The 15,202-nt window shown below is 42.6% G+C and overlaps 1 protein-coding gene across 5 annotated transcripts in view; it reads right to left on the reverse strand.

Annotated features, from left to right (window-relative positions):
• Positions 1-15,202, reverse strand: part of LOC147010580 (paraspeckle component 1-like) — a 118,839-nt gene that overhangs the window by 79,825 nt on the left and 23,812 nt on the right. For 3 of the 5 annotated variants that reach the window (XR_015052536.1, XR_015052537.1, XM_085860388.1), the window contains exons 7-8: positions 11,930-11,987; positions 2,643-2,785 (exon numbers count right to left, since the gene is read on the reverse strand). Coding sequence is in view for 1 of the 5 variants with exons in the window: in XM_085860388.1 (XP_085716514.1) it covers positions 2,643-2,785; positions 11,930-11,987 (201 nt within the window). In the remaining 4 variants the exon portion in view is untranslated. The remainder of the gene's footprint in view (positions 1-2,642; positions 2,786-11,929; positions 11,988-15,202) is intronic. The other 2 variants (XR_015052538.1, XR_015052540.1) reach the window with 1 other exon arrangement.

Below are 15,202 nucleotides of genomic sequence, written 5' to 3' on the forward strand. Positions count from 1 at the left end.
CTGTGCCTTTCCAGACTGTACTCAAAATAAGCAAGCATGATACATTGAAAGATGATAAACATCACTATTATTGGAGTCTTCGCAAAAGGAACCACTGCAAATATGGATAGAGAGAATAGATAGATAACAACAATATAATCGCACACATGTATGGTGGATGGGTGGGTTGGGGGAGGCTGATGAGGGATGAAATTCAAAAACCGTTAGGTATAAAGATTTATGAATACAGCCTTCTGAGAAATCGCAATGGTCTACGTGCTCAGTCTGGTAAAGAAATGTCAGATACTGGCTTGTTTAAAAAAAAAATTTAAAACACCAGATGGAAACAGGTGCTAAAACTTTGTAAACTAATAGCCAAACTGAAAGAAAAAGGGTCAGATCAGATGATCTTGCAGCAAAGTGACATTCAGTTTGAAAATGCCTCCCTTGGATTTTCATTTCATCCTTCCCGCCATGGGTGTCGATCAGTGGGGGAAGGGACATGTCCTCCTCACTTTTTGGAGGGGGGGGCGACAGCATATTGATTGTCCCCCCACTATTTTTGGCAAAAAACAGAAATGTGTACTGTATACATACTCACAAAGGAGTATGAAGTAGTTTTCCTTTCAATTGATTGAATAGATTTTATGAAAAGTTTGAATGAACTATTGATTGCTTCGTAAGTGAAATATTGTTTTCATAAATGCCATATGGACCGCAACCGCTGCATAGCATGTACCGGCACTTCAGAACGCAAGTTGACAACACTTGAGGTCTTGTCTAGTTACATCATTATATGAAAATATGGAATTTGCTGGCTGTCTTCAGTTGATGCATCTGGATGTTATTCAATCTCAACCAAACTTCATAACTGTCGGCCTGTATGGTTGTTGTTTCTGGCACGCAGTTTGAAAGTTTTTTTTTCTTTGCACGTACAGCCACACACTAGTAACTCTCAAGACAAAGATTGTAGCTACATGATTTGCCCCCTCCTGAGGGTTCTGGGGCAGGGAGGCAGGAAAAAATTCTCCATTTAAATGTGTCGTGCCACTTCCGATGGGAGAGTGTATGACAGGCTTTCCATCTCGATAGTTTTCACATTCTTTTTACATTTTAAGACATTATTCTCAGTCTGTGTTGCTTTCGACTCGACTGCAAAAGATCCGAAGGATTTCCAGATTTTATTTGTTTTTTTCCGTCTTGAAAAAAACACGTCTGCAGGTTGGAGTGTCGTTTGCGACGAACAGCTGCCGTTCTCACCACCTTGGATTTTCTCACAATTGGATTTTCAGATCATTTGATTGTTGTTCCAGTTCCTTTTTTTTCTATAGACTATACGGTACACAAACTAAGGTTGCCCCCCCCTCTCCCCACCAATTTTTTTTTCCCCATAAAGGGTAGCTCAAGCAGCTATAATGTGCTCAGAATCCAAAACGGGCCCCAGACCCAATAGCATATTGCCTTCGCGCGACGCACTCGCATGCCTCCCCCCACCACCACTTTTCCAGAGTGATCGACACCCTTCCTTCCTGCCATATTCGATGCAACAATTTGACGTAATCAACCTGTTTTTTTGTTTTTTTTTCTAATATCGGTTTCTTTGCTGCCGGGGTGTGGCGCTGCCGGTACCTGTGCGGGAGGACGAAAGTCCGAGTCTTCAGGTCCTTGGTACTTCCAGTCTTGCTCTATGGATGCGAGACTTGGACTCTGACCAAGGATCTGAGACGGAGACTTAATTCCTTTGGTACCAGGTCTCTTCAGAGAATCCTTGGCTATCGCTGGTCGGATTTTGTGTCCAACGAGCGGTTGCTGAGAGAGACTCGGATGAGATTTGTTACCTGCATAGTCCGTGAGCGTCAGTTGCGGCTGTATGGACATGTGGCTCGTTTTCCTGACGCTGATCCTGCTCACCAGATTCTCTCAGCGAGGGAGTCTCATGAGTGGAGGAGGCCAGTGGGCCGACCACGTGCCTCGTGGTTGCAGCAGGTTGACCATCATCTCAAGGAGATGGGGATGGGCCTGGCATCTGCCTGGGGGATGGCCAGACGGAGGCCCCTAGAGTACCGGCGGAAAGTGGACGCAGCGACACGCTGTTCTGGCACATGCTCCCATACCTGACCTGACCTGGTTTCTTTGCTAAAATGGAGGAACTTTGCCCAGATCCTAACATCCAAAATATTACTGCAAGTAATAAATGGAAGCCAATTACCAACAGTATTTGGAATCAGTATGTTGGATATGAGAAAATAAAAATATAAACGAACACTTGTGAACAGAATATGGAGCCGTCTAACACTACAATCAAAATTGCATTTCTCCTCAAACCAAAGGAAACAGTTCAAATTTCTGAAGCAATGGAGCCATGTTTTCACATCACCAAACTGCACAGACAAATTTTTAAAAGGCAATTGGATTTATGAACACAGTACAAATAGTTTGTACAATGCTGCAAAAGTCCAACTTCGATTTAGTGATTCCAAAAACTTGACAACGCCACATCCGACAGGAATAAGGAGAAAGCTCCTCTCTCGGAGAACAAAACAAAAGACACCCGATTAGGCGGTGAACGAAAATGGGACAATGGAGAAGGAAAAGACGATGAAGGAAGTGGAAACAAAATATGGTTAATAAAAAGAAGGGGTTTGGAAGGGATAATACATTACCGCTGCTGACATGCCGTTGTTTCCACCCATCATTGGGCTCGCCATGCTTCCAGTCCCAGTTGTGGCCATGGCTGAGCTAGCGTAGTTCATGTTCATCATGGATGAAGCACCCTGAGTTGTAGGGCCAGGTGTGCTGTAAGTATCTAGACAAAAGTCAGGGCACTTTAATCACCTCTTTTGCAAGGCCAAGGAGAGAAGATCAACGGCATCAAAGTGGATGTCTCATTATTGAATCCACACGCTGTACAATGCCGAGGTCCGTTTATCGGTAAATTAAATAGCACTTCAAGAAAAGGAAAAAACAAACAAACAAACAAAAAAAAACTACATTTGATAGCCCTGTAGATGTTGCCCATGATCTTGAACCAAAAGTTCCGATTTGTCCATTTGCCCGTTGGATGCTACAAACGAAGACAGAAACAAGCCATTGCTCTTCGTTCCTGGTGAGTTCGACAACCACAGAAGGAAAACATGGAACAGACTCGTCGCGATTGATGCCATACGCAGTTCACGTCACACGATTACATAGGAGTACACAAAAATAGTGAGCAATGCCGAGATGACGAGCAAAACACTGGTCATAGCTGGGAAGATCCATATTCAAAGCTGAAGGCACCAACAAACGTTGAAGCCCATTCAGCAAGGCTCAGGTCTGACATTTCCACATTGGTGTTCGTCTAAGACTTGAAGACCACTCAGAGGTTGAAATGTCACATCTGAAACTTACCTGTTGGGCAGCTACACATTAATTGGTGGTGCTTTCAGTTTGTAATATGACATCCAAAAGCTTGCCACGTGCATAATTAAGCAAGAATTATTTCACTCGTTGCTGGAAAGAGAATCCCAAACACCAATGAAAGCCAAAAATGGTTCGATTGAAGTCATCGATAAGAACGACAGAAAAATCAACACCTGGAGAAAACAAAATACATGAGAACATTTGAAATGTTAACCTTCGAAAATCAGATTATATTGTCAAAGGGATGAAAGCACGACAAAATAAAATAAATTAAAATCCCAAAAAGCATTGCGGCTATGTTACCAATTTTACAGCATGAAAAATAATTTAAAAAAAACAAAAACTTGAAAACATCTCAAAACGCAAAGCTCATCCACGCTCGCTTTGTACTTGAACTAAACTTGATGGAAATGACAGTAAAATAAACAAATAAATAAATAAATAAATAAATAAATAAATGATATTTTATTCATTTGTGTTCTCATTCTCATCATAAAAGTTTGTTGAAGATTGGATGACAAAAGCTGAATTGGTAAAAATGGTATGGCCTGGAAAGACACACTAAAGCAAAATGGTAAATAAATAAACATGGACGCGATTAAAAACAAAAAAAAATGGTTGTCACGCTCGACGTGCTGCATCAGGGCTGTTCTCAGAAATTCGTTCATTTTCCACAACAACCACAGGCTGACAATTATGAAGTTTGGTTGAGATCGAAATTATTTTCTGCATATTCTCAAAATGAAGGTCTCCCCCCCCCCACCAATTTGATGACAAAAGCTCAAATGATTAGGGGGGGGGAACAAGAAAAAAGGTATGGCCTGGACAGACGGGGATACAAACGTGATTTGTAAGTGTTTCAGCCCTGACTAACAGGGGCATTGCATCAGCAGGACGGATGATAAAATGTGACTCGTGTTACATCACCAACAAACCACAAACCATGCCCTGATGCACATAATCCCTTGTAAATGCCTCTCTGTCTCTGTCTCTGTCTCTGTCTCTGTCTCTGTCTCTGTCTCTGTCTCTGTCTCTGTCTCTGTCTCTGTCTCTGTCTCTGTCTCTGTCTCTGTCTCTGTCTCTGTCTCTCTCTCTCTCTCTCTCTCCCCCCTTACCTCCTCCTCCTCCTCCTCATGCAACAAAATCTGACAAACATGAAGACTGCAAGTATCAAATCAGAAGATGAGCAAATGGCAATGACCAGTCTTCTTGTTTCACAGCTAAAACCAGGCATCGAGAAAGAACGAGCGTGCACGCGACACTCGTGTGTTTCTCAGCCCTAAATCTCCCGCTGGGTGACAGTATTAAATCATTTACCACAAAGGAGCCACCAGATTGCATCGAAGAGGCAATGATGTACAAAACTTCAATGACAATATAGCCAAAATAAAAATGTAATCTCCATGATCAATTTGATCTATAAAAACAATTTTACATTTCCAAAAGGGCATGACCTTTTTTTTCCATCAAAATGCCACATACCTTGAAAACTCGCAAATTATAAAATACTCAAGTGTTAATGAAACGTGCATTAGTTGAACATTCAAATACTGTACTGATGTACTTTAGTGTTAATGAAACATGCGTTAGTTTAACATTCAAATGCTAATGGAGATGACTGAGGTCGATGAAAACCCTTTTCTTTTTCAAATTAGTGTGAAAACAAACATTGAATAGCAATCAGCAACATTGAATAGCAAGCTTGTTTATCATGGGGAATATTGAAGAGGAGATTCCTCTGAATTATCAACATAAAAATAGGACCTCGCATCCTGAAGCTCACCTGGATCAGGAGCAACAGTCACGCAAACCCACCCCACACCCCAACAAACCCCCGTTGACCCCGATTATTATGATTATTATTTTAGTGCCGTGAACAAACTTTGGTACATCACGGTATTGAAGGTTGTGGTCAGGTTTCATCAAAATTGTGTGTGTAGTTTCGGAGACTAGAGCAAATACATATTTTGGAGGGGTCATAAACCCCCCAAAGACACCTTTAATAAGCGCAGATATTAATGCGGTCGGTAAAATATGGTACATCATGGGTGATGAAGGTTGTGGACAAGTTTCATCGAAATTGTGTGTAGTTTCGGAGAAGAGAGCAAATAATGATTTCGGCGGGTCAAAAACCCCACTGTCGACCCCCTTAATGAGCGCAGGTTTTGATGTGGTCAATAAACCTTCGTGAGTCATCAGATATGAAGCTTGTGGCTCAGTTTCATCACAACGGTGTGTTTGATTCAAGCTAAAATGACTGAAATGTTTACGGACTGACTCACTCACTCGCTCACCCATAGGGAATGCTCAATCGCATGAACTCACCTGAGTAAAGTCCAGGTGAGCAAAAGAATGAACGAATTTATAAGGAAAATGAGCATCCAAAAGGATACATGCCAGGTGAAGACTGCATGGGTATGGATAACTTGACTCATTCCAAGTGTTATCATACTGTGAGCGAGAGAGAGAGCAAGAGAGCGAGAGTTTTATAAACTCTTGAACCACTGGATGGAAGGAGTTAAAAACTGTGGTTGGACTCTGCATGCCCGGGAAGATTTAATCGACTTAAAAATAATTTTTTCCAGTCTCAGGGGTTCAAGTTGGTGGTGGCCTGCCCCCCCCCCCACTCCTCCCTCAGCCCCATCCACTCCAATTCTCTCCATGTGAATGTGTATCATATAGCATTGCCTGGTTAGTATGTATATTGCAAGTCATACTAAAATAGCCAGATTCTGGGGAATTAACCTATCCATAAAGACCTTCACTTCGCTTGTCATAATGGAAATGAAACCTTCCATTCAGGTGCTCGAGATGCCGTAAACCAGAATTGTGGAATTCGCCAAAACTGCCTCCACAGGTCACAGGCCTGTTTTCCAATTCTCTTCTCAATACCGAATAAACCCTGAAAAGTTGTTTAAACACTTCGCAATTGTGGATTTTCCTTTATTATTTTCAATCATCCCGCTTCACTCCCATCCCAGAAATCTTGCTGGGAGCCCTTTAAATCACAAATTGTCCAGAGAGCAAGGAATTGCAGATTCTCTGCCACTTAGCTCGGTGAAGCCGCGTATAAAATACTGTACTGAGAGAAACTTATCACACACAGACACACACACACACACACACGATCTTGAACTCTGATCATAAAAACCTTGAGAGTATTAAAAATCAAAACTTTCATGGTGCCAATACTGATACTTCATTGCTTTTTTAAGTAGGAGCTCGTGGTACAAAATAGGAGCAACATGAATCCCTTCCTCCTCCTCCTCTTCCTCCATAAAACAAAATGAAATCCCACTACTTATGAGGGCTCTGAGCTTATTCTACAAAAATAGAAAAAACATCTTTGAAGTACAGCTGATGGTTTCATCCACAAGTGAAAATGCACCTGTGCAAGGTACAGAAACGAGCTGTGCAAGGTACAGAAATGGGAAGGCAAGTATAATCAATGCATAACATATAATCGTATCACATCCTACCTGCAAAGACTTACACAACAGAATAAAGCTTACCATGTGGAAAAAAACAACAAAAAAAAAACAGGCTGCACATTTTAACATTTTCAAATAATGCAACGAGCCATTATGTAAAGCAAAGATTAAAAGTCATGACGCTTATGGCCAGTTAAATTCCATTGAGGAATCATTTTAAAAAGCAAAGACATGAAGGCACTCCTGAATCGGAACATAACAAAAACAGAAAAGACAAAATAAATCCCACCATTCGGTATCCAAAATGGCGATTTGGTGCTCGTTCAGACCACAGATCCAAGAAGCTTTTCAAAAATGGAAAAATAACTTCTGAACCAGGATTCACTATACGTTGTGACAAAATTAAAAGCAACTTTCTAAAGGTCTCAATTTGAGCTGCGGTGTCATGTAAGCATTTTTTTTTTTTTAAGCTCGCTGGAAGTGGTGCAACCTATGTTCATCAGAAAATCGCATCGATGACAAAAGCACCATTGTATTTAATTTGTGTCCAAAGCTCATCAAATAATCTTTCACACTAATTTAATACAAAACAAGAAAAGCACAATCAGAGATTGCAGACCCTCAACCAGGACTTGCTTTATGTGGTGTTTGTATAGTTTTGTTTGGTGTATTTTGTTATGCATTTGTGTACTGTTGTGTTACGTAATTAGAGACAAAAGTAGAACTGTCACTTGAAAACTGCTAGCAGTGATGACCGGGTACCAAGAAAAACCGCTTTGATGGAACCCCGCTTTGATCGGACACCTGCCCCTGACTCATGACATTTTTTAAAATTATTATTCAAATGAATTCAGAATGGGATAAAAATAAATGAAATTCATATCAAATGGAAGACCAAATAGGTGCAGTCCTGCATTTGAGACACCAGAAGGAGCCAGAACAAGCAAAAAGCAAAGACGAAGTCATCAGGAGGAACTCGGATAGGATTCAGATTTCAGCTGCTGCTACTCTACTCTCAAACCCATCCAGGAACAGGCAAGCGAGGCTTATTCAAAAAAATAAAATCAAAAAGAACCCAAAACAAAAAATAAGTAGTTCTACTTACAAGACCATGTATCATAAATGTAGTTGAAATTTAAAATATGTATTCCCCATCAATATTACATCATAGGTTTCACCGATTGATTCAGTGGTTCCAGAGAAAAAAAAATTTTTAAATATCTTTCTTTAATCCAATATGGCTGCCTAACCATGTGATCTATCAATTATTCCTAAAACTTGTACATCCAAGGCTTGGGGAACATATGTGTGAAGTCTCGCCTCGATCTGTCCAGCCGTTCAAGCGAAGAAGATCTTTATAGTTTTTTGGGTAAATCTAATATGGCTGCAAAACCTTGTGACCTAAGATGTCAAATACGTGAACCTTTTTTTCCTCATGGTTAGGTGGTCATACGTGCAAAGTTTCGCCTTGATCTGTTCAGCCGCTTCAGAGAAGATGATTTTTGAAGATTAAAATTTTTTTTTAAACAATATGGCTGTCAAATCAAGTGACCAATGACATCAATTTCTTTCTGTGGACCATTTTATCCCGAGATGACCCTCAAAAATTTTCATACCGATCAGATATAGCATTCTACATAAGCAAGTATGATGGCATACCGAAGGCACCTTTGACGTCATTATATAAAAAATATATATATATATAAATCACATTCCCCGTGAGGAGTACTTGTCGAGTGCCACGTTAAAAGTTTTTCTTTAGTGCAGTTTCAGAGGTCCAAAGTTTATCCGTTTTTCAAGCATGGCAGCCACACCACGTGACCGATGATATCATAATTATCATTAAAACATTCTACACGATTAATTGCACCTGTGGCGAAAATTTTGTCTCAATCTGACAAGCTGCGCAGAGAAAAACACGAATGTTCTGTGCGGACAGACAAACAGACAGACAGACCCAAATGCAATACCCTCTCCTTCGGCGAGGGTAACAAGGACATTAAGGGACAGTAATTAACTTTTTCAAATTAATACAAGGTTATTAGTAAACATAATTCAAATCAGCCTTTCACCCTGCAAATGTCAGTTTCATCCTGTGGCCCCAGAAAAATAGTCAAGTGAATCTACCGATCTATTTCCACAGATAGCCACTGGAAGAAGTTTCGTCTCTTCAATCTCTCAGCTTCACCATTAGGCAGAAACTACCCCAGAATGACCACATCAACACTTGCCTTCAAAGCCAGTAGCAGAGTGGGCACCCTCGCATTTGTTAACAAATCAGAACCAAATGCAGCTCTCAAAGCTGTTCTGCATGTAGCTTCAGAGTATTGCTCTCCCATCCGGGCTGGTATCCCCACATCACATGTCTCTCATGGATCGGCTCAATCTAGTACTCAAAATTATTGGCATTTGTCATGATAAGGTAGAAGCAGAAGGCCCGTCACTCTTAAAATTCAGACAAGATCGTGCGTTCTGGGTTTTGTTTTTTAACCGGCTCTACTCCTGTGCAGCTGAGACTGCTCTTTGACCATTCCCGCTACTCCAAGATGCATGTGTTCTTCCAGCAACCTCTTCCTGATTAAACTCCCATAACCCAGGCTTGTCACCCATCATACACCCTTTTATTCTTTTCTCCCATTTGTGGAACCAACTGAGGCTGTTCAATCTCATTTCCCTCCAGGACTAGAAGTTGAAGGTACACCACCATCGCTTGTCATACTCTAGCTCCAGTCATGATTGTTAGATGCCTTAACTTTCACAAGTTTCTCATGTTCTGTCAAACCGAGCAATGGAACCCTGTCAGCTGAAAAATGGCAATTTCCCACTTTGCTATATATCAAGTGCCACTTGCACGCTGCCATTTTATGTCCACCAATAAGGCACACGCGCAAGCACCATCTTGAATGTTCCATGACGAGTTTTCATAGTTCTCAATTACCATTGTAGCTATGCGATTATTTGACAAGATACCCAGCAAGTCGTCTGGCGATCATTTCTAATATTAGTAATAGTGGCTTTGAAATCTGTCTCCTGAAATGCCATTTTGAACACTCCAACAAGAGACTATCAGCAAAGTCGACTTCAGGCCATGCGCAGTACTGCTTGTGCATATCCCTTATTGGGTAAGGTGGGGAGGGGGAGAACACAAATTCTCTATGTAAATATGTATCGGTAGCACCACCGCTAGGTGGAGGAAGGTATTACAAGTCCCCACCATTTACAGTGCAGTATTCCTGTCCCCACGTTTTCCAGCGCAGTGAGGTATTTTGAATTATAAGTAGACGAGATGTTTTTACTCCGTGCACGAAACCCGGGTTTATTTTTTGTCCAGATGGAGCCGTCAGTTGCCTATACACTATCCAAATAATGGTATGCGTCAGAAGAACACGTTTCATGCTTGGAACAAGATTGCCTGTAGGGCGGGTACTCTGCTTGTTCATTAAAAACGAAGGACCAAGCCTAAATATGAAACACCGTAGTTTTCAGCATACAAGTCGATACTTTTCCCCCCGGAAGTCCAGGACTCGACTGTTATACAATTTATCTGTGGTTTAAGACATTGAATTGCATAAATGGGAAAAAATTGTAAAGTGTGAAATTGAAAAATAAAAATATTGTACAATACTCAACGGAAAACACAGTGCTCTGTAATTGAGCTTTTTCATGCATTCAAATGTGCTTGTATTACAATAAGTTCATGTTTATTAAGGAGTTGTGAACTGCGCCAAAATATAATGTGCTATGAGCGAGCCAGTGCCGATTGTCGCTTGTATTGCTCGTTTTAAATACAGGACTGTTCCTTGACATAACAAACATGTTGAAAAACTATTTACATTCTTAATTTATCCAAAAGGTCGTCCCACAAAATAATTCTAATAATATGCACAAAAGAGCTTATTAAATATTTGCGACCCTTGAAGTACCATAGGCAGCGATGATGCTTTGCGAGTGTCTTGGAGGAATTAACACCTCTATTGTTCTGACAGACAGTTTTGCTAACTACCCGTAGTTGATCTCGCTTGATCTTGTACTCCAAATTGACTTACTGATGAATGAAGGCAACAAAAATGGAAAAATTAGCCAATTTGAGTTGCACGCCAAAAAAAGAAAACGGGACATTAAGAATGTTGATGAGCTACAAATACTGATCAAATCTTCCATTTTGGATTTGATCCCACCTAAAAACACACAGACTCATTCCTTTACCAACATACAGGTACTTTTCAAAGTGGGGATGAGCCCCAAAAAAACCCATCATTCAATGTCATTTAAACATTGGAATGCACAATTAGGCAGGAATTCTAAGTCCCAGGTTTATCTGTTTTCCAGGTTAAAGGCTTTCCAAATGTCCTTTTCACCTGTACACAATGTGTGGCAAAACAAATGTTGAACAATGTGCAGTCAGTTGCCCTGTGTAATGCACCGGGTGCTTGTTTTTGCTTCGTCATGCCTCATCTAAAAACCACAGCAACACTCTCCACCTCGGTTCATTACTTATTAACTACTTCACATTAAAACAAAAAACAAACAGGCTTTCTGTTTGGGGTCGAAGTATACAACTGAAGCATTGCCCAAACCCACCCTCCAAGACCTTTGCCACATTGTCTCCTTTGCCACATTGATGCAGTCATCACTGTGGCCCAAGCTAGTCTTTGCGAGATAATCTTGTGATTTGGTGGGACCGTTTTGTATTATTTAAAATCAGTATATTTTACAACCTACAATTCATCACATTGTCGAAACGGATTAATCTTCACACAATAATAAAAGGACCAGACTATGGGTCTGCATGACATGAACAAATATCAGTGTTGTGCACCAAACTCGAGTCAACAGCTTGAGGAACAAAAATAATACAAGTACTTTATATAAACAAACAACAATCCCACATCTGCTTTTCAGAACCATCAATGTTAACGCACAGACAACTGAAATCCGAGAGCATAAAGGTGCTTGATGTATGGCTTTGATGTCATGTGTAAAGCGTCGTAATGCAGGCCAAGAAGAGAAACAAAACCGGCATACGCTTGATTGAGAAAAATAAATGAGGGAAGTGACACCCGACACAGATCGGACAGACTGTTGGTTGGTTTGCGGTCGATGGTTATGTGGCCTACCTCCCATTCCCATGGTACCTCGTGGACCAATTTCAGCCATACGTAGGTCCTGCTCCCTCTGAAAATCGGGCACACATTTAACCATGTTTGCGGTGAAACAGGATAAAACACACACAACTTGTAATTATTTACTTTTATAAAATCTGCACCATGGTTATGTTAAACCTCCACTACATTTTAAGCAAATAGGTACTTGATACTTATGCCTTTTCCAAATTGGGATTCGTGTCTTAGAACAGTTCATCTCTTATCCAAACAGCATTTTGATATATTTCTTACAAGCAAGATTGCACTTAGCTATATACTGAGGGTACAACTCAACACGTTTGTAAATATTCTTTCTTTCTCAAATAATGCAGTTCACTTGGTCCATTCTGAAATACAAGCCAATGCATTTCAGAAATGTTCATAGCACTTAGCCTGAAAAGAAAATGCTGTCATTTTGAGAAGAAAATGTATGGCAAGGCTTTGCAGAAGAAATTTGACAAACTTTTACATGCAAACGGAAGAGAAGGCTTAAAACCGATTTGCGAAATATCAACTCAAACTCTTAAACAACAAGAACGGCACTGGGAGAGTGCATTCCTCCACCAGGATGAACAGTCCACGTTTTGTATCCCATCTAAAGGCCAGATCTGTATCCGAACATAAACCAAAATCTAATCAGCTTGTTTTCGTCACCGAACTAACTCATCCACCCAGAACTTTAAGAAATTGTGATATTGTTGCGAATCTGGAAGCCATGAGCACACAACATACAGATCTAAAACCAGCCAGTGAGAGAGGGAGGGTCACGAGGAGGCGCCCCCCCCCTCTGATGAGGGGGGGGATAACTATTGACGCGGTCTGCGCATTCGGGGGTTCTGAGAGTTCTGGCAAGGAAGTGAACATCTGCGCGCAAGGGGGTGGAGTGAAAAAGCGTCTGCGCATGGAGTGGTCGGTGCCACGGAGAGTCTTCTCCTGCCAGCTTTCGCCCTGCCGATTTCGCTCGCCTGGAGCCCGGTCGTGAGGGTGTCTGGATTGTGCTGGGGGTCTATTTCTGCCCCGAGGACCTGGTTCTTGAAGACCGCACGAGGCGGACAGGTCTGAGGCAGGCCTCAATAAAGACCATTTTGGTCCAATTCTTTGGGTGTGTGCATATGTGTTTGCGGCACCAGTCAGATAAGTAGTGAATTGTATAAGTGCCGTGCTGTATATACGTGCATTTATTTTGATCGGTGTAACTCTGCCCTTATGTGCTCCCCTCATTCCCCCTTGTGAATAAATACCCCTATTGTTAAATGTTTCAGCTGGTTCGTGTCCCTTCCTCCATTGGTTTAGCGTGCTGCGTGTTGGGAAATTAGCCAGGCTGTTGCCGTTGTAACGGGATATTTGGGACCGACGGACCTCGGCGATAAACCGCTCGGATCGCACATGGTTCGAGTACTCTAAGCAGCTCGTTCCGTACGGGTGCCGTCAAGGGTGTGGAGACTCGGTAAATCGCCACGTGGTCTCTAGGTATTTTGAAAATTGGCGAATAACCCTGTACCACGTGGTAGAAATATTGACCCTTCACGGTCCGATAAGGAACCCCTACTTCTCGGACTTTTCCGAAAAAGTACGATGTAAATTCCGGGCAATCGATTGAGCCGCCTCTGCTGCTGCATCTAGCGGTCATGCTCGCGGCCAACGCCCGGCCGCACAACATTGGTGTCAGGAGTGGGATTAACCGGCTGGGAGCATGGCTTGGGAAGGTGAGTACCGAGTAGTGGGCACCCCGGGCACCGAAGTAGTCGGCCAGAGTAGGCCAAGGGTCCAAGGGACCGGGATAATGTACTGGGCATGGGCGACCCACGGATCGAGACCCGGAGCACCAAAGATGCCACGTGCGCATGGAAGGGGGGCAATGCCAGGAAGGGCAACCCCCTTGTTCATAGGGAGCAGGTAGGCTCGGAGACAGCCTCAGTGCCCAGGGGTGACATAGATAGAGTCTGGCAGAGGGGAAATCCCTGCCAAGTGAGCCACGCTGCCCAGCCACGAAATTGTGCAAGGGCACGAGTGAAAATTGGAGGGCTAGGCCCAAATTTATAATGGACACCAACACAGGCGATGGGAATTATGGTTGTTAGAACCCATAGTTTAAAAATACAGGCGCTTTGGAAAGCCCCGGGGTAATTTAAATTTAATGAAAAGTAGGATAGTTAGGAGATGTACCCTTTCGCTCTCAGTAGGCCGCTGGACCCACCTTGGGTTAGATTGCTGAACTCCGTCGGAGGCCATTTTGAGGCTTTGTTGGGCCTCGAGACAGGACGCGTCTCTCCTTATTCCCCTCCATAAAGGATTTTAGGGGTTGGGAATAGGCTAGGTTGACAGGATAGGTTAGCTGGACAAAGACAGGAAGTGGGTTAGGGGGAATTATAAAAAGGAAAAAACAAAAAACAAAAGCAAAATAAAGAGGGGCTACATTTTGTTGTTTTGTGTGGCAAATTAAGGGAGTGGGTATGGATTGAGACAGGCAAAGGCGATAGGTTGGGGGAAACAGTAGGGTAGGTCCGAGCCCGTTTTCAGAGCGGCCGGCACCACCACACTGACTCCAGACCCACACGGAACGAGACCAGAGGCCGGCCAGCTTCACCTGCCGGCCTGTTGTGCTGTACTTCCTGTTCCACATTTGCCTTGCCATGCCTTCTTTGTCTGCCTCTGCCATAACCCCATGCCTGCTACCCTTTTTGCATTTGCCCCTGTGTCACCATTCATAACCATGTGTGCCAGGATCAACAGTGTTTTGCAAGGACTGCCCTGCATGCAAGCCACACCACGGGGACTGCATTGAGCAACCCGTGCACCGTTTCTTGCATCCAGTACAGTTCCATTGAGGAGCCAGGGACTGCATTGGGCAGCCGGCTACCTCTCTGTTCTTGCACAAAGGAGCCCAGAGACTGCATTGGGCAGCCTTAGTGGGGCAGATAACAGAATCAAATTTGGCACATTTGTTCTCCAGGAGATTCTAATCAAATCTGCCTGATTGGCCATTTGAAAAAAATAAAAATAAAAAAAAAAAGTCAAGATCACGAATCAATGTTGGATGCTGGCTGAGATTGGTGAATGTTTCAGAAACATCATCAAAGACGTTCCAAGTCTGCCATGCAGTTTTCTTCCCTTTACCACGGAAGGCAGACACGGCGTCACATCCAGTGAACGCATGGAAGTATGGGATCCCTCAAGCTTTCTCAGGCCCTATTGCAGAAACTACCTCATGGACTGGAATCCATCGCACCATGGCTCCTTGGCCAA

This window comes from Eptatretus burgeri, chromosome 16 (genome assembly GCF_056783735.1).
Source record: "Eptatretus burgeri isolate ZD-2024b chromosome 16, Ebu_testis_v1, whole genome shotgun sequence".
NCBI lineage: Eukaryota > Metazoa > Chordata > Myxini > Myxiniformes > Myxinidae > Eptatretus > Eptatretus burgeri.